The 25548-nt window shown below is 44.9% G+C and overlaps 1 protein-coding gene across 1 annotated transcript in view; it reads left to right on the top strand.

The window, feature by feature from the left end:
- LOC118394168 (zinc finger homeobox protein 3-like) overlaps positions 1–23927 on the top strand; it is a 188638-nt gene extending 164711 nt beyond the window's left edge. The window contains 5 exon segments of the mRNA XM_052462251.1: positions 4291–4430; positions 5043–5243; positions 10020–10146; positions 10512–16073; positions 17240–23927. Coding sequence (XP_052318211.1) covers positions 4291–4430; positions 5043–5243; positions 10020–10146; positions 10512–16073; positions 17240–18966 — 7757 coding nt within the window. The 3' untranslated portion in view covers positions 18967–23927.
- Positions 23928–25548: the final 1621 nt, after the last annotated feature.

The raw sequence follows: 25548 nt of genomic DNA, 5'->3' as shown, positions 1-25548 counted from the left end.
CACTTACGGGACTCGACAGCACAAAAGCCCCTGGTTTACGGAAAAGGCCCATGAATTAATAATCACCTAATTGACTCTTAAGGGTTCTTTCCCTCCTGCTATACCTTTTGTGCTCTCAGATGAAAGTCCACTCTGTGTATCTGTCAGAGTTGGTTTGGGCTGGATGTGAGGCGGGTGTGTAATGAGCGGAGAGGAGAGGTCAGGGTCACACACAGGGTCCTCTCAGTCAGAGAGGTCACGGGGGAGGCCCCACAGTGATCCACATGTATGGATGAAGCCATAAAGACGAGCCCCTCTGATGACAAACTGATTCACACCCTATCACAGGTGAGCTACACATACAGTTCCAGGACAAGGTCACACAGGGACTCCATATATGAAAGCTCAGAATGTCCTCCGATGCTAATTTGACAAGGAGAGACAGCGATATTTGAATATTAAGGAACTTGATATCCTTGATTGCCATTTTATGCAGCATATTAAACTTCAAAGGGCAGGCCAAAAGAAGTGGGACTTTAGAGAGCAATAGAGTTCACCTTACTGTACGCTTTCCCTCCAACTGAACCCAATGTCTTTATTTTGCCTTTCATAGCCAGAATGTGGCTGTGTGCTGAGCCCAGTGCACATGAATTACAGTGTAGGTCCTGGAGGAGGCAGAGACCCTTCCATCAGGAGCCAATGTTCTGCTTCTAGCCCCTGTTAATGGATCTGGTCGGCCCCAATGCTCGGCCATGTTCTGATACAAGCCCAACCATGCCACGCTCAGACCTCACACGCTGCTAAAATCCCCTCACCCTCTGTTTTTATCAGCCTACTTTTCGTTCCGGTATGTTCCCAGGCTCGCTCTGTGTTGGTCTCTCTTTTTTCCCTCTTCACTTGACAACGAAAACAGGATACGGTAGCTGGACTTTAGTCACAGGGCTGGTGGCAGGAGTGGGATTTTGGATTCTTAGGAGAGAGCGATTGATCAGATTTATGGACTCCTAACATGCCGTGACGAGGTAAGGCTGTGCCATGAACAAGCCTTCCCACCCCGCTCTCTGACTCTCTCTCACACACACACACACACACACACACACACACACACACACACACACGCACACATGCACACACACAACACACGGAAACACACACACTCAAACACACTGTAAATCTACACCCACATACATTATACACTGGTAGACCCAAGCAGCTGCTGGTTGTTGTTTGAGGGCTTCTTGTGTATTGTTCAATATAGGTATTAAGTGTGTTGGCCTCGCCACTCCATAGCCCATGCATTATGTTGTCCATTACTCTGGCCTGATTGATCATATCAGCCTCATTGAAGACTGTTGTCCAGTAACGCTGCCTCTCTCAGAGCAGAGCAGGCTTCAGCTGCTTCCCCTTCTCCAGCTGTTTGCCCTGTACTGAAGGCCTGGCCACATATGGGCATTTATGGGCCTGATTTCCACCCTGATAGTGAGCAGTTATTTCTGAGACAACTAACCGCTTAGCAAGGCAGCAAGGACCTGATCTGGTAGGAGGGCTTACCTCATAGTCTGTTAACACGAGGGGGGGACTACCACCAGAGAGTGAGTGGGCCAGGAAAGAGAAATAGGGAGAGAGGAGGAGTGAGGACAGGGGGCAGTGAGTGAAGAGGCAGTGAAGTGTAGTGAAGTGGAGGAGGAAGTGGTGAGGACAGTTCATGACTGAGAGGTTAATGTCAGGGAATGGGGAGGTGCCTTTGTTTAACATTTCCTTTGTTTATTGGTTGATGTGTTTAATGGGATTGTGTCTGACTGGACCAAATAGGGCCTCCCTGGCCGATCCCAGTGTCTCTGGGAGATCTAGCAGGCTGCTCTGAGAAAAGCCAAGGCAGGGCCCCCACTGGGTAATCAGCTCAGCTGCCCCCGGCCTGATTGGAGCTGACATTTTAATGTCTGGAGCAAGAGCGTGGTCAGCCCTGCTTAACCTGACCCCCCCTCTCCCCCTCGCCCCCTTCCCAATGCCCCCTGTTCTCAATTTGCCCTTCCAGGACTGTACAAATCAGGCCAAATTTAACTCTTTATGGCCTTGTTAAGGGCCAGCAAGACACCTCCTTAAGTTTCACAGTGAATTCTTTCCGCTGGCGGCGGGGCACTGTGGTGCTCTGGCTCCCCCACGCCGGCTCCGTGTGGATTTAGCTCCTTTACGAGCACCGGCTTAGCTGAGTATTTTTACTCAGCTGTGATTCTTTTCTGTTTGCCGCTCCCATTTTGTTTGGCTTTATTTCTCTCTCTCTCTCTCTGTCTGCCTCCCTCTCTCTCTTTCTCTCCCTTTCTCTCTTTTTTTGCTTTCTAACAGGGAGTGCTCTCCTCTCTGGTGAGCTGAGCAGAAGCTTCTTGTTGTGGGGCCTGGCTCAGTGGAGACGGAGAGAGACAGGGAGCGGGAGGCGAGGAGAGGCTGGCTGCATTGTTAATGCTGCTGCAGGTTGAATTAAAAGGATTAGCTGTGTGATACGTCCAGCTGGCTAGTAGAGCAGAGCACACTGGAGTCTGCAGTGATACTAGAGAGGGGGTATTCCTGCCTGAGATGGGCAGGTACCTGACAATTAGCCGCTCTTTACATTTCAGCCCACTGTGTGTACCAAAGCATGGCTGTCTTGTACATCCTGTGGTGCATATGGATGCTAATCAGTAGGCTAATTCCCTATTGACCCCCCAAGGGAGTTTTTGAAAAAAGTTTTGTTTCTCCTCAAAATTCCTGCTCTTTCTAAGAGCTGAATGGGGTGTTGTGGTTGTGAAGCCTGGTGCCTGTGTTGGTTTGTGAAGGGGGGAACCCACAGTTGGGTTGTGAGGGGCTGGGGTGTGAATGAGTCTCTCTATCCACTCTCTCATTGTCACAGTCCACTTGGCCCGACCCACAAACCACTGGAGGAGGCTTAGCTGGTTACAGAAATTCCAATTAAGTCGAGAGTTGCACTGGCACTCACTTGCTGTGTAGGCACAAAGAGCAGGAGGATTTACCCAAGCGGGGTCAAGCTATAGGTCAGTGTTTCCAGCAGGATTTCGGAGGATATTGGGTCCACAACTTCTAAAGCTCTAACTGCCAAGCCAAATTGCACCTCTCCTTCCTCTGTCACTGTTCCTATTTCATTCCTGGCAGAGGAATCCAAGGACCTCACCCCTCTTTGGTAGCAATTTCAACTGAAATGTATTTTGATGAGGAGCAAGCTTATGTGGTCATTGGTCATGAGTGCTTTGAAAGTGAAAATCCAATTTCTTGCTCCCTTCTCAACCAGTCCACAGCCACCTCAGCAGTATACATGGCATTGCCTAGCATGACAGTCTGTTTTGATAATTGTGTGAATTGGAGAAATTGAAAATACAGTTGGGAATTGCTGAGGTTTACACCTCTTGATGAAAGTCTGGCAGTAGATTCACTCACTTATAATAGGCCCTCTTGCTAGCTAATTGGATGTACTGTATCAATGGGGACCTATCTATCATTGTAGACGAAAACAATCTGTGCTAATGTCATGCAACTATTTATAGTTGGTGTTATTTCTATCATAGTTGTGTAAATGGAACCATAGAAAAAGAGGTGTGAATGAATACACACCTCTCTGTTAGTCAGAGCTGGGTACCTGTATAAGAGCAGATGTAAAAGAGTACCTGGGAGAAACTAAGTAAAGAAAACGGTCACATTTGAAGTTGAACTGAGGACTGATCTCTTTACCTTAATGCTGGAGTGTGAGGAGATGTTTACTTTGTCTCAAGTTTGGCGAATCCCTCATCTCCAGCGCCACTTCAAACTGCAAATCGGAGGTAGAGAGAAACCTAAAGCTGCCCAATGTGACAAACTAATGTTTTGATTAGCCATATGTGGCGCTGTCTGGTGTCCTAACGATCCAACATGGGGAGAGACAGACCGTCAAAGTACCTTGGCTGTGTGTTGCTGCATTGGCATGGCAGGAGAAGTATACAGACTGGTGGTTTGGATGTGGAGCTGTGGGTTGGCTGATCAACTGCTTCCCTGCCCAAGTCCCATTAAACGTGGTTATATCACATTGAAGAAAGACATTTCAAAGCCCTTTATCCACACTTATTGATTGACTTGTTCTCTGGCTGCCAAGTCTTCACCTTGCTTTGATGAGTCTGCTTCTCTTCTTTGCCCCTGTGTGTGTGTGTGTGTGTGTGTGTGTGTGTGTGTGTGTGTGTGTGTGTGTGTGTGTGTGTGTGTGTGTGTGTGTGTGTGTGTGTGTGTGTGTGTGTGTGTGTGTGTGTGTGTGTGTGTGTGTGTGCGCGTGTGCGTGCGTGTGCGTGCGTGCAGCAGGATCCAGCCAGTCAGAGAGGGACCAGACAGACTCCCCGAACCCCTCTAAGAGGCCCTCCTCACGGTCAGGGGCCACAGGGAGCCCCCTCTCCTCCAAGCGTCCCAGGACGGCTGAGAAGAGTGCTGCTGCGGAGCAGGTAACAGCCCACTCCTTCTGCTCTATCTTTAACACACAGCCTGCTGCCACTTCCAGAAGTTGGTTTCTTAAATTATAGAGGATGGTCATATTAAGACTCACTATTCTAACTATTTGAACTTGCCAATCAACTCAAGGTTATCCCCAATTACCATGCCCTCATTATAAGCAGTAAAACTTACACATTAATTGAGAAAAGGAATGTAAAGACGTAGCTACTTCTAAGCATTTTTCTTAAAGACATTTGAATAAAGACGGGCCTTTTTGCATTATGCATGATTTTTTGGAAATCTCCTTAAAATGAGTTTTGCTTTCCTGCTGCAGTTGCATTGCTAATTGTGCAAAAGGTGGAAAATCAATATAGTATTTGACAGATGAGAGAGCTTTGAAGTGTGTGCCAGGACTGCTGCTCTCCGTATTGCCTAGTGGTCCATGATCAGAGGGACCTGCCTGGTAGAGACACAGGGGGCAACACTCCTCCATTCATCCTCCCATTCCAGCTCCTCTCTCTCACAAAGCAGACCTACAGCTCTCCTTCTCACCACATTAACCTCCCTGTGCTCCTCTCTCCCCCCATCTCCTCCTCTCTCCCCCCTTTCCTCCTCTCCTCCAGATGTACCAATGTCCCTACTGCAAGTTCAGCAACACGGACCTGAACCGCCTGAGAATGCACGTGATGACGCAGCACTCTGTCCAGCCCATGTTCCGCTGTCCGCTCTGCCAGGACATGCTGAACAACAAGATCCATCTGCAGTTCCACCTCACACACCTCCACAGCGTGGCGCCCGACTGCGTGGAAAAGCTCATCGCCACGGTACGTGTGTGTGTTAGGGTGTGTTCGTGTGTGCGCCTGTGTGTGGACTGTGGATACAGTATGTGTATACATTCATCCTTAGGTACTGTATTCTTTAGAAATATTTAACCATGGCCCCTGCAATGCTGTTACATACCAATAGTCAGCTCAATTATAACATGGAATGCACATTCCCTCAAGCTAAACGAAACCATCCTAAAATATCAATGCCAAGCCTCCTGCACACATCCATCTCTGTAAAATAGGGTGAACACAACTGTTGTAATAATAATGCTAATAATTGATTGCATTTATATAGCGCCTTTCCACCTACAGTAGGTACTCAAAGAGCTTTACATAGTAGGGTGGGAAATCATCTCTTCCACCCACTTGGGTGATGTACTGCAACCATGTATTACCAGAAGGCTCACCTCACATTAGCTATTGTACAAATACAAATATGGTGTTTTATAAGCTAAACAGCTGTAAATGGTTCTGAGATGTTCAATGTAGTTCAGTCCGTAATCCTCTCGCTGGGTTTTCCTGCCCTTTCTTCTGTTGCATTGTGGTCTTTCTGTTTGTGAAGTTACAGGTAGGCACCTGCCTCTGAGATGTGTACATTGATTACTGTTATCCTCCTAATCCATGGCCACTGGATCTCTTAGCTGTGTCTCTTCTCTGTAGCCCAGAGATGACTGCCTGGCTGGCTGTTTGTAATGGAGCATGTCTCTCCAGTCTTCTCTCTTCCAAATTGATGACATTTGAAGCTTTATCAAAATACAAAGGAAACTGTTAATTGTGAAATGGCTCCAAGGCATCCCATTGACTCACTGCCAGTCAAATATTATGGGGGTTAGGTTCAGATGCTTTAGCCATATTCTAATGTGGCGATGTCTAATGTGCCCATGGTCAATGAGCCCTTTTTTTCGGTCTCATTTTTATCGTAGTCAGTTGAGATAGTGAGGGGAGAGAGAGAGACAGATAGGTCTGATTGTTTGCTAGATGTGCTGCTCTCTTACCTCCCAGTCCATTTATTCTCAGGAGCACATTAATATTCTCCCAGTGTCTGTTCACCGTAGAGCTGTTCAAAACAAAGGCTTTTATTAATAATATATTCAAGTTATTGTGACACAGATTCATTTAAATTGAATTGATACTTTTTTCCCCTTTAATGAAATGCAAGTTCATGCAAAGGAAATATTATTATTCACCATGTCTTTAATCTAGCGTGCCAACCTCAAATCTCACGTGAATAATGAATGCACCAATTTCACAAAGAGACAATAGGGACTGTGTGTCTGTACAATCACCCCTAACGTTTCCCATACATATACCACTATCTAGGCACTATCTCCACCCAGAGCGATACAAAAAACGTAAAGCCTAAAGCATTAATATACATTCTGAAGTAAGATATAGACTCACACAAATGTAATATCAGTATTTACAACATGGACTCTGTCTACCTCTGCTACATTACCCCAGCGAAATAACCCAGCTCATTTTGTTTTAATCAGCATCAAATGGAAATATGTTTTTTATTTTCTCTCCTTTTGATTTCCTGTTAATGACTGTGCAAATGTTGACGTTTGTTCTCGCCTGTGGAACAGAATTGTTCGCTGGACAATCATTCAGGAGAACGGTGCTCTACCTAGCTGCCTAGCTATCTTCCTGTTTGTTCTCGCCTGTGGAACAGAATTGTTCGCTGGACAATCATTCAGGAGAACGGTGCTCTACCTAGCTGCCTAGCCATCTTCCTGTTTGTTCTCGCCTGTGGAACAGAATTGCTCGCTGGACAATCATTCAGGAGAACGGTGCTCTACCTAGCTGCCTAGCCATCTTCCTGGCCCAGCTAGAAAGCAAATGGCGAACACTTTAGTATAGAAGGCAGCAGTATTTATCTTTTATAGAGATAATAATGCACCGAGCCTCTACAAAGACTCAGGAGAGAACCATTAAAACCAGTACCTTTTTTTTATTTCTACTGGTGGATATAGATGGAACGGTGCTCTATTTGTTTTCACATGTGTAGCAGACGAGCCTAATGAATTCTGAAATAGGAGACTTTTATTTCATGTCGACCATGCATAAAGATGCACACACTCTCTCAGCCTTCAATTTTATCCACCATGTTCTCTCTCTCTCTCTCTCCCTCCTGCAGCCCCATCCTTCCATTACCCCTCCCTCTCTCTCTCCTCTCTCGCTCCCTCTCTTCCTCTCTCCTCCCCTCCCTCTCTCATTCTATGTCTCATTTTCTGTCTGTCTAAGATAGGGGTAATGAAAATAATTGTGCTTCATTAATTCTGAGTCTGGCTAGATGATAGCCATTTTGAACTATGTTTGCCAATTAGGCGGTCCAAATTAAAAGTGACCTTGGGATACTCTCTGCTCTTGCCTCTCGTCGTCTAATGAAGCGGTTGTCTAGAAACAGTCCACTTTGTAATGTAAATCGCTGCTGTGTTTTGTATTTGTGGTATTCTCCATGCTGGTTGCATTCATTTGCCACTCTCTGTTTGGAGGAGAGAGAGAGAGAGAAGGGAGAATAAAACAGAAAGTATGTGAATATTTTCCAGTGAATTTCTGATGAGACTAATCGCACAGTGATGGACTAGAGAATGTTTACTGTTCCACTTAACCCCGGGGCCCTATGCAAACCCGCTGTTGCTTGAGGAGGACTCTGCCTTGTGTAGGACTAGAGTGGCTCTGTTTGTAGCTGTGTGCCATGCTTTGTTCACAGACATGTCCTCATTGTCACTATTTGCAGTACACACTGCCAGTTGCAGACTGACAGAGAGTTTGTTCCTTGTAGAAGCACAGGCCAGACTAAAGGTACACACAAATGTCGTTAACAGTTTCTTTTATGTTTCATAAGACTAGGTGAATCCATAATGCCTTTATACATTACTCCTGGTGACTTAAGGTTAAATATATGTTGATAAGATTTGACTGATTATTTTTGAAGAATATGAATATTGTGTTAGATAGTAAAGGTCAAAACAGCTATTTGAATTAGATTGTTCCTTTTCATTTTGTATAGCCTCGTTTGATGTTATCATACACACATTTAAGTAAAGAGCCAAAGCCAGGATGACCATTATGGGGTGATAGGAGAGAAGAAGAGTGGTCCATTCTAGTAAGGAGAACCTGAAATGGAGGTAGAGGATTAATAGAGGCACGGAGAGGGGTGGGGAAAGACTATGGGGAGTAGGGAGAGGGGGGGGACTGTAGGGAGGGGTGGGGGGGCTGTAGGGAGAGGGGTGGGGGAGGGACTGTAGGGAGAGGGGTGGGGAAAGACTGTAGGGAGAGGGGTGGGGAAAGACTGTAGGGAGATGGGTGGGGAAAGACTGTAGGGAGAGGGGGGTGGGGAAAGACTGTGGGGAGAGGGGTGGGGAGGGACTGTAGGGAGAGGGGTGGGGAAAGACTATGGGGAGATAGGGTGGGGGGACTGTAGGGAGAGGGGTGGGGAGGGACTGTAGGGAGAGGGGTGGGGAGGGACTGTAGGGAGAGGGGTGGGGAAAGACTGTGGGGAGTAGGGAGGGGGACTGTAGGGAGAGGGGGACTGTAGGGGAGGGGTGGGGAGGGGTGGGGAGGGACTGGGGTAGGGAGAGGGGTGTAGGGGAGGGACTGTAGGGAGAGGGGTGGGGAAAGACTGTGGGGAGTAGGGAGAGGGGTGGGGAGGGACTGTAGGGAGAGGGGTGGGGAGGGACTGTAGGGAGAGGGGTGGGGTGTGTTGGGGTACTGTGAATTGAAATGCAGCGTGGGGAGTGAGGCTGATTATTCTGTTTGGGGAGTTAATTGAAGGAAGGTGAAGCAGACAGTGCCTCATCTCCCGGCCTCTTCCAATCTCAATCACTGATTATTGTTAAATAGGAGCCGCTTAATGAGTGCATTTGATGAATTGTTGCATTTCTGTAAGGGGAAAGAGGGGCTATGAGGGGGAGATATGGGAGAGGAGGATGGGTGGGGGGAGATAATATGGAGGGAGGTGGCTGTCATTCACCCATGATTGACTTCAACCTTTTGAGAGCAAAGAAAACCTGGCCGCTTCTCTGCAGTTTTTTAATCAATATTCATTGCTCCTTGAAATGTTCTAATTAAAATGGTAGAAACAAATTAAACCATTGTATAGTGGAAAAATGCATAGCATTCCTCCTGAAACGTCATTTCTTTGCGTATTTCTTCAGAAATCTTTATTGAACCTGTTCATGTTTGGATTTATCCATAGTAGCTCCAATTTTGTATTCTTAACACACCTGAAATAACTCTAACGTAACTGACATTAAACCACTATATTGTGACTTATGCAGGGTTGGAAGGCACAGACTATTTCCCCAAATTAATAGTGCTTGTATTACCCAGAATGCCTCTTGTCTGCTCTGGTCCTTATCATTGTAATGGGATGCGCTTTTTTCATGGAATAATTATTTAATTAGGTGGCCTAATAAGCTTTTCAGTTGGCCAAGGTAGGCTTTTCAGGCCGTCTCACTAATTGGCTGCAGCAGAACTTTCCATTCGCATGACAAAACACCAGTAGTGATCAAAGTGCAAATTCCAGGGATGGCAAATAAAGTCCAAATTAATATGATTATTTGTGAGTGATTGCGAGACAGAAACCTTGTGCAAGGGTTTCCACAATCTTTTAAGATGTCTATCAATTCCATCAGGAAAATATGTGTGCAGTTTTAAATGGAAAGAATATATAATAACATCATATTTTTGTGAGCTTACAGAAACTCAGTTCTATAATAGGACCACACAGTAACTAACATGGGACGTGTCTTGTGTTTGATTTTCCAGGTGACGGCATCAGAGGTTCTGCCAGAAAGCATGTTCATACCAGTACCAGGCCCAGACAGAGATGCACAAAGCAGCACCCCACAAGCCACGGCTAACTCCAGCTCTGAAGATATCAAGAAACAAGCCGGTCAGTATAGCACCATGTATTTTCCTGTGCTTTAATTGTCCCTCCTTTCATTTATATGTGAAGGATAGCGATGGTACGGTTCTCCTTTTGGAAAATGTAATGAAAATGTAGGGGATCATGCCAAGGCTGTCATTGACAACAAAGGAAAAATAATGATTCCTGCATCTGCAGGAGTCTGAATTAGTTATTACGTCTGTGTGTTGCAACCTCCCCCTTCCTGGTGATTCTGAAATGATACATGCGTCAAGGACTCCTAAGTAGAGATAAGATGTCCTCTGTTGAAATTACATTTTCTTGCACAAAGACTCTGCTTATGTGGGAGCCTCTTTGATTAATTAATTTTCTTTCTCTTTATTTATTGACAGAACCATTAGATGCTGAGCCTGAGAAAGGGGTCTCACTGCCTACAGAAATAGCTGAAGCTCGCAAGTCACCTCTGGAGGATCAGCAGTCTGGAAGGGAAGACACAGGATTCCTGTGTTGGAAGAAAGGCTGTAACCAGGTCTTCAAGTCCTCTAACTCCCTCCAGGTGCACTTCAACGAGGTTCACAACAAAAGGCCTCAGCTGCCTGTCTCTGACCGGCATGTCTACAAGTATCGCTGCAACCAGTGCAGCCTGGCCTTCAAGACGGTGGAGAAACTGCAGCTGCACTCGCAGTACCACGTCATCAGAGCAGCCACCATGTGCTGCCTCTGTCAACGCAGCTTCAGGACCCTGCAGGCCTTGAAGAAACATTTGGAGACCAGCCACCTAGAGTTGAGCGAGGCTGACATCCAACAGCTCTATGGAGGCTTACTGATGAACGGAGACCTTATGGTCATGGGAGATCCATCACTTGGAGAGGACCACGGAGGACTGGGAGAAGATGACAAAGAGGGAGAGGACAGTGACCAGGAGGAAAAGCAAAGTCCAACAGGTAGCGACTCTGGCTCATTGCTAGAAGATTTTGGATCAGAGCCCAAGCGTGCCCTGCCATTCAGGAAAGGTCCTAACTTTACCATGGAGAAGTTCCTGGACCCATCTCGTCCTTTCAAGTGCACAGTGTGCAAAGAGTCATTCACACAGAAGAACATTCTTCTGGTTCACTACAACTCTGTCTCACACCTGCACAAGGTCAAGCGGGCCCTACAGGAGTCCACTACTGGTCAACCAGAGCCCACCAGCAGCCCTGACAACAAACCATTCAAGTGCAGCACTTGCAACGTGGCTTACAGCCAGAGCTCTACTCTAGAGATCCACATGCGCTCTGTCCTCCACCAGACCAAGGCTCGAGCAGCCAAGCTTGAAGCAGCAGGAGGAAACACCAGCTCCAGCAGTGGTTCTGGATTAAGTGGCGGTGGATCCTCCATCAACACTTCAACTCCAAGCCCAAGCCCAGCTACTAACTCAACAACCAGCTCCAGCAACCACAGCTCTTCTGGGGCTCAGACTACACAGACTATTCTTGGAGGAAATCACATGAGCCAGTCTCACAGCATTGAAAGCCTTGGGAACTCCTCGATGACTTGTCATCCGTCTGAAAACCATGAATCAAAAAAGAAGAAATTTGCAGACATGCTCTCTGCAAGGGGACAGCAGCACCAGCAGCAGCAACAGCTTCAGCAGCAACAGCAACAGCAGTTGGCTCAGGCCCAAGCCCAAGCCCAGGCCCAGCTCCAACAAGAGCTCCAGCAACAAGCTGCCCTCATCCAGTCCCAGCTTTTCAACCCAGCACTTCTTCAGCACTTCCCCATGACAACTGATGCTCTTCACTCACTGCAGCAACAACAGCTGCTCTTCCCTTTCTACATCCCTGGAGCAGAATTCCAACTGAATCCAGAGATGAACCTCAACAGTTCTGCACTTGGCCTGTCAAGCTCCACTGCCAACTCTCTGTTGGAGGACCTGAAGAACTCTGCCCAGCAGGCTCAGGCTCAGAGCTGCCTGCAACAACAGCTGATGCACCACCACCTTCAGCAGCAGCACCAACAGCAGCAGGCCCAAGCCCATTCTCAGGCCCAGGGCCAGATGGCTTTGCTTCAGCAGAGTGCCAATCTACTTCACCAGGCTGAGAAAAAGCAGAAGGCCGCTGCCGCCCACAATGAGAAGCAAGAGAGAGAAAGGGAAATGCAAAGAGAAAAAGACTTAAGAGAGAAAATTGAGGAACATGTCACAAAAGACAGCTCTGACAACAAGTCAAACGAAAAAAAGGATATGCAACAGACTGCAATGAACTCCAACCACGATCCTGGCTTTCCTCCACCAAGGATTGCTTCAGATGCTCGTGGAAATGCCACTAAAGCCCTTCTGGAGAACTTTGGGTTTGAGCTAGTGATTCAATACAATGAAAACAAGCAGAAAGCTCAGAAGAAGCCAGCAGGGCCTGGACCAGCTGGAACAAGCACTCCTGGTGGGATCACCAGAGTGGTGGACCCCATCGAGGGATTGGAGAAGCTGGAATGTGAGGCCTGTGGAAAACTATTTTCCAACATACTGATTCTGAAGAGTCATCAGGAGCACATCCACCAGGCCTTCTTCCCATTCCGCTCCCTGGAGAGATTTGCCAAGGAATACAGAGAGCAGTATGACAAACTGTATCCACTCAGACCCCAGACACCAGAGGCTGCTCCCCCTGCTCCTCCACCTCCTCCTCCTCCTCCTCCTCCTCCTCCACCTCCACCCCCTCCGCAGAGAGCCCCAACACCAAATATTCCTGTCTCTGCTCCATCCATCACACCCCCAACTGTGTCGACCCCACAGCCTCCTGTTCAAATGGCTCAAATGTCCATGCCAATGGATATGCCCCTCTTCTCACCACTCATGATGCAGTCAATGTCTCTACAGTCCATGCCCTCCCAAATGCAATCCCAGATGTCATCTGTGGAGTCACAGTCACTGGCTAACGATCTGGCCCAGCTTTACCAACAGCAGCTTACACCAGCTATGCTACAGCAGCAGCAGAATAAGAGGCCCAGGACACGTATCACTGATGACCAGCTTAGGGTCCTTCGGCAGTACTTTGACATCAACAACTCCCCCAATGAGGAGCAGATTAAGGAGATGGCAGATAAGTCAGGGCTGCCCCAGAAAGTCATCAAACACTGGTTCCGCAACACCCTCTTCAAAGAGCGCCAGCGTAACAAAGACTCACCCTACAACTTCAACAACCCACCCATTACCACTATGGAGGATACCAAAATTGACTCTAAACCCCCTTCCCCTGAGCCTCAAAGACAGGAATGTTATGGGAGTAAAAGGTCCTCAAGAACAAGGTTTACAGACTACCAATTGAGGGTGCTTCAGGACTTCTTTGATGCTAACGCCTACCCCAAAGATGATGAATTTGAACAGCTCTCCAACCTTCTGAGCCTCCCCACCCGTGTCATTGTGGTGTGGTTCCAAAATGCTCGTCAGAAGGCACGCAAGAATTATGAAAACCAGGGGGATGGAAGTAAAGATGGTGAACGAAGAGAACTGTCCAATGACCGTTACATTCGCACCACCAACCTGAACTACCAGTGCAAGAAATGCAGTCTGGTTTTCCAGCGCATATTTGACCTCATAAAGCACCAAAAGAAGCTGTGTTACAAAGATGAAGACGATGACGGGCAATACGACAGCCAAAACGAGGACTCTATGGATCTTTCTCATGAATACTACACCCCCTCTGGGTCCTCCTGTCACACCCCTATGCCTTCTTCCTCAAGCCTCTGCCCTCTCCCTCCCTCCACGTCAGCCTTTTCCCACCTCTCATCCTCTGAGAAGGAGGAAGCCTCACCAGCGAACACATCAAACTCTTATGATGAGAAGCCCAAACATTTGGCTGAAATGTCCTCAGATCCACGTGAGCATCAGACCACCATCAAACAGGAGACTGTGCATCAGCCCCAATCTGAGACTCAACATCAGAGAAGAGAAGCACGAGATGAGAAGCCACAAACAGCCCCAAAGACAAACAAGCATTCTTCTCCCTCCCTCTCTCAGCAGCAACGTGAGTGTGGTCCCTCAGCCTCTCAGACAAGCCAGGCTGAGAGAGCTTCTCAGAGCTCCCACATGGGCCTCAACCCTCACATGAGCTCTGCATCACAGCAACAGCTGGCACAGCAAATGATCCAATACCAGTGTGAGCAGTGCAAGCTTGGTTTCCCAACCTTTGAACACTGGCAGGAGCACCAGCAACTCCACTTCCTCTCTGTACAAAACCAATTCATCCACCCTCAGTTCTTGGACCGCCCAATGGACATGCCCTTCATGTTGTTTGATCCTAGCAATCCCCTGTTGGCCAGTCAACTCCTCTCTGGGGCTATGCCACAGATCCCAAGCAGCTCTGCCACCTCTCCATCAACACCCACCTCCACCATGAACTCCCTGAAGAGGAAGTTGGAGGAGAAAGCAGGCACTAGCCCAGGAGAGAATGACAGCACCAACAGTGGGGAGGAGCCACAAAGAGACAAGCGCCTAAGGACTACCATCACACCTGAGCAGCTGGAGATCCTCTACCAGAAATACCTGTTGGACTCAAACCCCACTCGTAAAATGCTTGACCACATCGCTCATGAGGTGGGACTGAAGAAGAGGGTAGTGCAAGTTTGGTTCCAAAATACCAGAGCCAGGGAAAGGAAGGGTCAGTTTCGGGCTGTAGGGCCTGCTCAAGCTCACCGGCGATGCCCTTTTTGTCGTGCTCTCTTCAAGGCGAAAACTGCACTAGAGGCACATATCCGTTCCCGCCATTGGCATGAAGCCAAACGTGCCGGTTACAACTTAGCTCTCTCTGGCATGTTCACTGAGGAAGGGATGCAAATGAAGATGGATCCTCTGGATATCTCCAGCTATTCCCAGCTTGCACCTTCTAACAATGATGGACAATGCTCCTCTCTGTCACCAGTGAGCAAAAACATGGACTTGTCTCCAAGGGCCCTTTTGAGCCCTTCATCCATTAAAGTTGAAGGAGGAATGGAGGACTTTGAGAGTCCATCTATGTCCTCTGTCAACCTTAGCTTTGACCAGAACAAACTTGATAATGACGACTGTTCTTCAGTGAATACGGCCATCACAGATACCACCACTGGTGATGAGGCCAATGCTGACAATGACAGTGCTGATCAAAAGCATGGTCAAAATAGTGGTGATTATCTATCTAAGTCTGTGGGTACAGCCCCCTCCCTTGAAAATGACGACCAGATGTCCTCAGGGCTGGTGAGCCCTGCGACAAGCTATTATGCTAGAGACTATGAAAATGAGAATATAATTGACTACAGTGAGACCTCCAGTCTGGCTGATCCCTGCTCACCAAGCCCCGGAGCTTCCGGCAGCAGGAGCATCGACAGTGGAGACCGTCCTGGTCAAAAGCGCTTCCGAACTCAGATGACTAACCTCCAGCTGAAGCTGCTCAAGTCCTGCTTCAATGACTACAGGACACCTACCATGCTGGAGTGTGAGGTACTTGGCAATGATATCGGACTTCCAAAGAGGGTAGTTCAGGTGTGGTTCCAGAATGCTCGCGCCAAGGAGAAAAAGGCCAAGCTCAGCATGGCTAAGCACTTCGGGATCAACCACACATCCTACGAGGGGCCGAAGACGGAGTGCTCTTTGTGCGGTGTCAAGTACAGTGCCCGTCTCTCCGTGCGAGATCACATCTTCTCTGCGCAACACATCAACAAGGTAAAGGACACCATTGGGAGCCAACTGGACAAGGAGAAGGAGTACTTTGACCCAGCCACTGTCCGTCAGCTAATGGCCCAGCAGGAGATGGATCGCATCAAGAAAGCCAATGAGGTCCTGGGACTGGCACAGCAGCAAGCCATGCAGCAGCAGGGGATCTTTGATAGCCCCGCCCTGCAGGCCCTGAACCTTCAGTCTGCCTATTCAAATCTGCAAGGGATGCCCCCTGGACTTCTGCCAGGTGTCGGAAGCACCTCCCTACCTGGCTTTAACTCATCAAACTCAGGTATGTCATCGCTCAGACATTACTCTTTCATCAGAGTTGTCTTAAACCGATGAAGCACACTTGGATCAAATGTAAAATTTTGTCATATCCATAATTGAAAAAAAAGTGATGTACCAGTATGGAGAGGGAAAGGTAGGGTCTCATTCAAGTAAAACCATTAACTAGGTCTTAACTGGGAACTCTAGTAAGCACTTTGGAATTAATAGGGCTCTGAATTTCGCCTACATTTTCCAGTATGTAGCATTTCGACCTTCTTCAGATGAAATATCCTTGTCATCAATCAATCTGTCATCTGGAAATATTCACATTGGAATACATACATGTAATACAATGTAACAGTGTGAGGGCACCTTCCATTTTAATCTGGATTTGCCAGGCACCTGTAAGCAGGTTATTTTTACATCATGTTGTATTTCATAATGAATCAAGCATTCTAGTAAATGTCATTCATTTCATTCATTTGACAGTGTTGGCCTGCGTTATTGTAGAGATGCTGCTACAACAAACAAATACAATATAAAATCTGAATGAGCATCTTCAGACATCTGCTGTCAACGTTATGATTTACTTGAACTGTTACCACTCAGTTAGAGAACATTAAACAAAGTCCTAAAATGAATACTAATAGCTCACTTTCTTCTCTAACCTCTTTGACCTTGGGAACATTAGTAGTACTTGACATTATTATCAATTAAATTACATGTTTTGATTTCCAAGTTTGTTTAAAGGTCAGTGTCATACTTTATGTAAAGAAACCATTTGCACATGTTTGAAGTAGTAGATACTGGAGTCCTTATTATGTTAAGATGTATCTAAATCCTCAGTTTGTCTGTTGTTTTCTTTATTATTGCCCAGCTACTTCTTGATTGATTAACTCTAGTAAATATTGTGATTGAGACCTCTTCTTATGGGCCTTCCTGGAAAGGCTGAGTTTCTGATTGGCTAACGTTGAATCAGCAAATGCTATCAAATGAATGACCTCTGGTGAAAAACATTTATCTTCAATAAAGTGCTCAGTTATTAATGCACTGAGCTCCAATAATTAGTGCATACAGTAGCTCTCTGGAACACCTTAGAAAAACACATACATGCATCTATGAATAACTAATGTCTTGAATCCCCCTCTAACTCTGAATTCTCCTATTTCTCTGTTTCATCTCCTCTAGCTTTAACTCCTCCCAAACCTCCAAACCTCCTGAACATGCCTGGTGCCAGTGTTCCTTCACCCAGCCTCCCTACATCTGGATTACCCAACAAGCCTCCCTCTTCCTCCTCATTGGCATCACCCAGCCCAGCACAGGCCAACACTTCTGTCGCCCACTCCAGCCCTACTTCCACCTCCACCACCACAACAACCCAGTCAGGCTCCCGGCCTGAACACCCCAAAGAGCGTAATGCTGAGAGGTCAAGAGAGAAGGAGAAGCCCCACCACAAGGAGAAGACAGAGAAGCCCTCAACGCCATCCTCCACTGGAGGCACCCCAGCCCCATCCACCTCTGCTGCCAGCGCCAAGAAAGAAAAACAAGACGCAGCTGTGCCCGCCACCTCCATGCCCACACCGGGTATGGAGTATGTGGTAGACCCTGCCCAGCTCCAGGCCCTGCAGGCTGCCTTGGCATCAGACCCTACAGCTCTACTGACTAGTCAGTTTCTGCCCTACTTCATGCCTGGATTTTCCCCGTATTACGCCCCGCAGATACCTGGGACTCTCCAAGGCGGCTATCTGCAGCCAATGTACGGCATGGAAAGCATGTTCCCCTACAACCCAACATTGTCCCAAGCGCTGATGGGCCTGTCCCCAGGGTCCCTGCTTCAGCACTACCAGCAATATCAGCAGAGCCTGCAGGAGGCACTACAGCAGCAGCAGCAGCAGCTTCAGCAGATCCAGCAACCCAAAGCGAGCCAAACTCCAGTTCTCCTTCAACCCTTGGGGGACCGCAAAGAATCTGCCAAAGATCCAGCGAAAACAGAGGAGCAGAAAGGCAACCCCCACCGAGAGACCTCTTCCTCCTCCTCCTCCTCTCACAATAACCTACCCTCCAAGCAGAACGAGATGGATGGCAAAGTCGCAGACCCCCTTCTAGACCAGTACATCGTCCCCAAGGTGCAGTACAGGCTGGCGTGTCGCAAATGTCAAGCAGTCTTCAGCAAGGAAGAAGCGGCCATCAATCACCTGAAGTCTATCTGCTTTTTCGGTCAGTCTGTGGCAAACCTGCAAGAGGTGTTGCTGCGTGTCCCCAGTGGCGCAGGTGCAGGGGTTGGCAGCCTCTATGACTGCCTGGCCTGCGACACCACATTGGATGGGGACAAAGCGCTTAGTCAACACCTGGATTCGGCTTTGCACAAACACAGAACAATCAAGCGATCAGCCAGAAATGCCAAAGAGCACGCTACTAGTTTATTACCTCACTCTTCAGCCTGCTTCCCCGATCCTAACACCGCATCTACCTCGCAGTCTGCCACTCATCTCATCAGCACCCCCCCTCCCCCGCCAACGACATCAGCCACCATGCCGTCCTCCTCTGTCTCTTCATCCTTGTGCTCCACCTCTGCCACCCCACTCAACACCACAGCTGCCGGCAAACCCTGGCCCCAGGCCCCTTTCTCCAGAGCTTTAGCTGGGAAGCCCAATGCCACTCCTTCTTCTTCTTCTTCTTTTCCTCCAGTATCCTCACATTCAACGGTTACCTCAAGTTCATTGAGCACCTCAGGAGTTCAGACCTCGATACCAACAGACGTCTTTACCGACGAGTCTGACTCTGACAGCAGTCAGAAGTCAGCAGACAGGCTGGGCAGGACGGCAGAGGTGCCGCAACAGCCCGGCTGTCTCAAAGACAGTAGTAGTTGTAGTAGTAATCTTGCTAGTGTAGGAACGGACTCCATCAGATTGTAATATTTTAAAAACGCAAAAGACAAAAAAAAACACAAATGGGAAAAAACAAACAAAAAAGCAGCGATGTTAAAATACGTTTAAAAGTATACAAAACAATTTCAGAAAAAGATGTGTAAAGACTAACTGCAATTCCAAAGCTTGTAACCAAAAATTTAAATGTTAGTGGATTGTTTTCCCATATCAACATGCTGGTTTTCATTTCTTTCAACTGAAATATATACATATATATGTATAAGAATAGAAAAGATCACTGCAGTTAAGTTTTGGGTAATGATAGAGGAATGCTGTATAGCAATGGACTGCCTCAAAGTTGTTAAATGGCCCAAGAACCCTTTTGACAAAGTCAACAAGCTGTCCCTTGTTTGTGTAATTATTTCCACTTAATAGCACAGTCACAAAAAGCCAGTATGTACTGTATGGGAGAATAGTCTAACAGTTTTCTGCTGTCAAAGCATTCAAATACCAATGGCTTGCAAAAGTAAAAAGAATAATGTAATGTCTATTTTATTCTCAGGTCAACAGCTCACAGACGTTTTTCTGTTACAGAAATTCATTGTTTTACACCTTTTGTTCCGAACAGGAGAAACATTTGTGTTTTTTTCTCCAGAAATTGATTTTAACGACAGAAAGTTTTAAAATGAGTGAAAATATCATAAAGGCATAGCTTTCTGGGCATTTAAAAGGGTAGCTGATCTGCTGATTTTAAACATTTGAAATACTCTTAAAGGGGGAAATTTAGCAATCCCATTGTACCCAGACACGGAGAGCATTGCAGACATGTTGATGGGGGATAAAAAGATTTTTTTGATAAAAAAAACTTTCTGTATTTATGATAGATATGAACATTTTTGGTGTTAAGTAGATTGTTGCATTGGAAATGAATTTAAACAGTATGGTAGATTGAAAAAATACTTTGTGTACATTTAGCTTTTGTATCGTCCAACTTTAAGGCGCTTCATTTGATGTTGTCTTGGTCATTCCGATAGACTAGATTATGAAGCAGTAACTTACCTGAACTTTATTTCTGTCTTATTCTCGGCTTCTTGGCTAACGTTCACCCAACTGCCACTCTCCCACTAGGCAGGATCCTCTCTTTCAAAATGTTTTTTCTCTCTGTTTTGGTTGGTATGGTTCTAACCAAAAAAGAAAAAAAGACCTGGGGTGAAATGTTAAACAATATTTAATTTTATTTCTGTTACCTTTGTGCACTTAACTCTGTCTGACTCATAATTCTCACTTTACTTGTTCCTCTCTCTCCTCACTTTGTTTTTCTCCTCCCCTGCATCTGTAGATATGAAGATAGTTACTCCTCGTGCACTACGAAGCAGGCCTTTTGTTCTTCATGTAGTGTGGCTACAGTCTTTTTTCGGCTTTATTTTCATTTAGACTTTACGTTGTTGTTGTCATAGATGAAAATTAAAAAAGAATAATAATAATAATAATTCTCACGCTTTAAAACAAAAAGAAAATCCAAAGACTAAACACTTTCACCATTGGTGCATAAAGATGAGAAAAGAGGCTTCTTTATACTTGAGAATTTGTTGCTGTTTTTAGAGGAAAGAAAACAAAGTTTTAAAATAAAGGAGTACGCATCAGAGTTGCCGTTTTTGCTTCTTTGCAAGCAGATAGGTGGCTTTTTTACGTAAAATACCAAGAATACCAAAAACCAAAAAAGGGCCCTTGTCCTTGCATTGTGGAGTAGCACCGTTACAGAGCCATTGCAGTTTGTAAGATAGAGGTTATAAATCTTTGTTTGAACTTTTCTGTCACTCACAAAAGTAATTTCTTTTTAAAGAAAATGTATAAGGTCTGGTCTTCAAGGACATACGTTTTGCTGCTAATGTAGAATTTTGAAAAAAGAATACCTAGCTAGATGCATGCTCATTTTGCATTTTGGCTAAGCTTTAACTAAAACAACAATAAACCATTTTCTTGCCTCTGCGACATCTTTTTTTCTTTTCTTGCAAAAACGGAACTTTGAAGACTGTGAATATATGTTCCAAAGGACATTTTTGCCGATTTTCTTTTTGAACAGACCAATGTTTAAAGCCAATGATATATAACATTAGTATAGAACAGTGCATTCCAAAAATCACATCAAAGTATTTTTTTTTCTTAAGCAAGGACTGATTTCATTTGAAATAATTAGAATTATTATGATTTTTTCTCATTTCTAAGGTGACTGTAAGCTGTTGTGTGAAGTTAGCATTCTGTTTGCTGAACAAAATTACCTAGATCTGTCATTTGGTGTCTGGCATAGGAAGTTGATAAGAACCCCTCCTTCCAGTTAAGTTTGTTACTCACTTGATCAGCAAATAATAGTGGTTACCAATACATGTATATAATACATCTGGTACAGACGCGTCTCCTAGGTTACATCATCATGCCTCTCAACTTACAAGTCTCAGAATGAAATAAAGTCTGGAGTGCCGGCCCAACTTCCTGGGACATCCAATTGTGACTTGCCCCAGGTGTCTGCTGGGCGTTAAGCCATTTTCACGCACGATGTTGATTACAGGTTTCTAAGGGACGTCTTCATTCCAAAGCGTTATAAGTCTGGAAAAAGCAGGAGTTTTTTTGAAGATGTCCCTTGTGTTCAGATACTGTAGTTAAGAGGTATGTCATGCCTTCATGTCCAAAGAGGTCACTCGCTCCATCTTATTGCAGTGGAAATGGATGTGCTTAATTATCCCCACTCTCTCATAGATGAAAAACGTTTATTTAATTCCTTTACACCAAAACCAAGGCATATTTAAATTTGTGAATAACTGGTTTTCGGCCACTAGTGTATAGCAAGTGTATTTGCCCTAATTGATACAAAGCTGCAATCTAGGAAGTGTGTTAAAAGTGTTACGTCTTGCAGAGCAATGTGATTTGGTGTTAATACTTCCTTACGCATGCTGTTGAAATTGGGTTGATTTGGTCTGCAAGCTTGCCACTCCTCTAATCATGTTCTCTAGAATATTGTTCATATGATTCTTTTTTGAGAATTCTAATGTTGTACAGTTTATTCTTGAATGCGTTTGCTTTATTTTGGTTTTCAGATGTCAGACATGTATTGTTATTTTCTTATAACTATTTGTATGTTATTTTAGTTTCTGTATATTACTTTTCCTCATATAAATTAACACTAGCTTTAATTTCAATTGCTGAATTAAAAAAAAAAAACTTTATTCTATGACCTGGCCACTTTATGGTGTAATAATGTTCTTATATTTGTTTGTCTTTTTTGACACTGTTTGATCTCTTATTTCCAAAGTGTAATCTTTGTTTTGGGCTCTTTCGTGGAAGACGGTCATGGTCTTCTTCACAACAGATTCAGCCAGCATGGACTGTGTGTGTGAGTTTGTATGTGTGCGTGTGAGTGAGTGTGTTTCATAAGAGCCAGCATCAGTTTTGAGTTTTTATACATTTTATTTTATACTGTACTTTTATTTACGCACCAAAACGTACTGAACCGAAAGCTGGATTATGAATAAAGTGGTGAAGTTTTAGAAAATTTGAATTTTAAAGTTAACAAAAATCAAAAAGAGGAGAAAGACGATACCGAAGCACTGAGCAGTTTTTATTTTGATTGAATATATGAATGTGGCCAAAGCTTTATGCAGTTAAAAACAAAAATTTAAATTACAATTTGTGCCCCAGATAAGTGTATATTTTATTGTGGCACAAAACAATAGATAACTGAGATCCTTTGACTCACATTGGGATACTTGATTTTCATGGACAATTACAAAGAAATAAAAAGACAAGGTTTTGCTGTAGAGGTCATCTTTTGCCCACTGTGAAAATGAACATGTATACAGATATAGATATATTTAAAACAAGACATCAACTTTTTTGTTTGAAATGATAAAGAAGGAATGAAAAGAAGAAATGAACTCTGGGAAACTTTGGAGATCTTGCTGAGAGGACAGGGGAGGCTGTGGGCACACCAAAACTGGGCATGGGAGCCAAAGGCAGGCTCAAGGCGGCTTTAATATCACAACCATATTTGCTTACATCTCTGAGATGGGAATGGACTCTGGAACCAGTGGACATGTGACACGGAGAGGAAAGACATTAGATAAAGAAGCTGAACTATAGTGGCTCCAGCTGCTTCCTGGCTCTGTCTGTCTCTCTCTCTTCTCCAGCTCGGCCTCGGCTTCTGCTCTTTTACGGACATGTTTCCGCACTTCTGGACGGGATGGACAGAGATGCTCGCTTCATTTCTCCCGGTTCATGTTGTTGCTACCTGTTTCATTTCCTCCTGCTTGTCTCGCTGATGGACAAGTATAAGCTCTCCAGTCAAATGGCGGCTCGCCCCTCTCTCTGTTCATCACACCAACCAAAAAGAGAAATGAGCCAGAGAGAAAGGGGAAGGGTTTTCTAGGCTGCCATTCCTAAAGAGGCAGTTACACACAAAAAAAGCGAATCAACCAAAATTAACAACCAAACTAACAAACAACCAAACAAAACCATTTGCTCCAACTTCAAAGATGAACTGTTACTTGGAGCTCTCTCTGTTCCTTTTGTGACTCCTGGTGCCACAATGTTTTTTTAATGCATTTCTTTTTCTTTTTGTTTCCTTGAATTATTCCTCCTCCGAGCCTCACAAGCATGGCTCCGTGGCTCCAGGCAGCCCACTGAGGGTAGAAAAAACAGCCTTGCAATGTACAAAAAAGAGCAAGTTAAACCAAAAATGTTGTTCTTGATGTCTTTTCTATACTGTAGTCTTGTTAGCTTTTTTGTTACTGTAATTATATGATGAAGATTTCCAAACTGTACCAAATTACATGGAAACTAACATACATAAAACCACATGGAACTTCAGACTTTTAAAGAAACTTTTGTCACAAAAACCTTGTTGTCCTAGTTAAGTTGATTGTAGATGGTAATTGAATATACTCCTTTGAAAATATTTCATCAAGTATGTTTCTTGCTCATTGTGATACATTAAAAAAGTATGAGCATAAAATGCATTACTTTGTGTGCCTCCTTGTGTGTTTTGTTTGAATTCAGTTGTATTGTATGAATGAAGACTGCAGATGAAGAGTGCAAAAGTCAAGAGTCACATACAGAGAGAAAATTTTGAACACTGAATAGTAGTTTGTACATTTAGCTCAAATCAGAAGGCCTTTCCTGCCATGAATGATTTGTATACGTTGATACTACTATAGCTGCACTCTCTGTACCAACCATGAACATTTGATCCTTTATGCTTTGTATTTACAGTGTAGAGTTGAAATACAGTAACCTTACACAGCCATAGCTTAGCAGTATTCTCCATAATATCTATTATTGTCCAACCTTATCCTTCACATTTGTATCTTATTAAGGGTAATAATGATCTTAAAACATAATTTGCATCGTCATTGTTTTAATTAATGCGTAAGTGTGATCTTGTCAGATCCCTTTAGCCTCTTCTAAATCTTCCATGCCCTGAGATGTGTCATCCTTCATATTTAGATCCCTGGTAGGGATGCTCTCTGGACATGATTAATTAAAACATATTAAGGAACGAATGCAGGATCTCACTTAATTAGAAGTGGCTGTTTGTGACTAATTCAAGTTGATTAAGGCTGAGAAAAATTCTCCAAGTGAAGTATATTGTGAACAGCAGTACTTTTGAATTCCTTTTGACTGATGTTGGAACTCAAGTGCATTGTGTATTACTACTGGGCACTTATTGGAAAATGAAGTCATTGAGAAGCTTGGATTTCTGATTGTTAGTGCTTGTGTGTGCTGTTTGCAGCTCTCAGCCTTGAGAATGCGCTACATGTGCGCATTTGAATGGAGTATTTGCTAGCGTGAGTGTCTGTGTGTGTCATTGTTTTACATGTGTTTTGATGACTATTGGAATGAGGATGTGAGAATGAAAGGCAAATTAGCTTGTACCTGATCACATATGGCACAACGAGACCAGAGCCAGATCACATATGGCACAACGAGGCCAGAGCCATGTATTTAGAGAGTTGGGCCAATGTGGTTTCTGAATTTTGATGCATTGACATGACACTACAATATTCTATGGCAGCCATGTTAGCTCCCCATTAACATTACATGGGGAATATTTAAACCATAGAATTAGAATTAGAATGCTACATTTCAATAGTAATTTGGTATGATCTCTATGATTTAAACAATGCTATGTAACTGAATCTCTAGAATTAGAACAATATTCAACATTGTAAAAGTTGGCCCAACTCTCTAAATATGTGACTCTAAAAGAGACCTTTCAAAGGGCTGCGGGGACAGGATGTTCTATGATTCCTAATGAGCAACCTGAAGGCCAAGAGACGACTCACTCTGGTCCAAGTAGACCTAGTAACTCCTGTAGCCAACCATAGGCCAGGAGCCTGCTACCACATATAGCTCACAGAAACCATACATTTCCTAGCATTTGCCTCTTATTTGCTCACTATGGAATCAGCACTAAAAAACTTTCAACAGGGATTGTTTACACCATGACATCAGACTTATGAATCTGACATTGATTTAGTGTTAGAGTAGGTATCATATTCAGTGTTATTCTGTGTAGTTTTTGGCATGCAGTAGGCTCCAAGCTGTTCCCTTACTTTATGCACAGGAGTCACAGAGGTT

The sequence above is a fragment of the Oncorhynchus keta genome, chromosome 14 (genome assembly GCF_023373465.1).
Source record: "Oncorhynchus keta strain PuntledgeMale-10-30-2019 chromosome 14, Oket_V2, whole genome shotgun sequence".
Classification (NCBI taxonomy): Eukaryota; Metazoa; Chordata; class Actinopteri; order Salmoniformes; family Salmonidae; genus Oncorhynchus; species Oncorhynchus keta.
The sequence above is the reverse complement of the archived record's forward strand: the minus strand, read 5'-3'. Positions and strand labels throughout refer to the sequence as shown.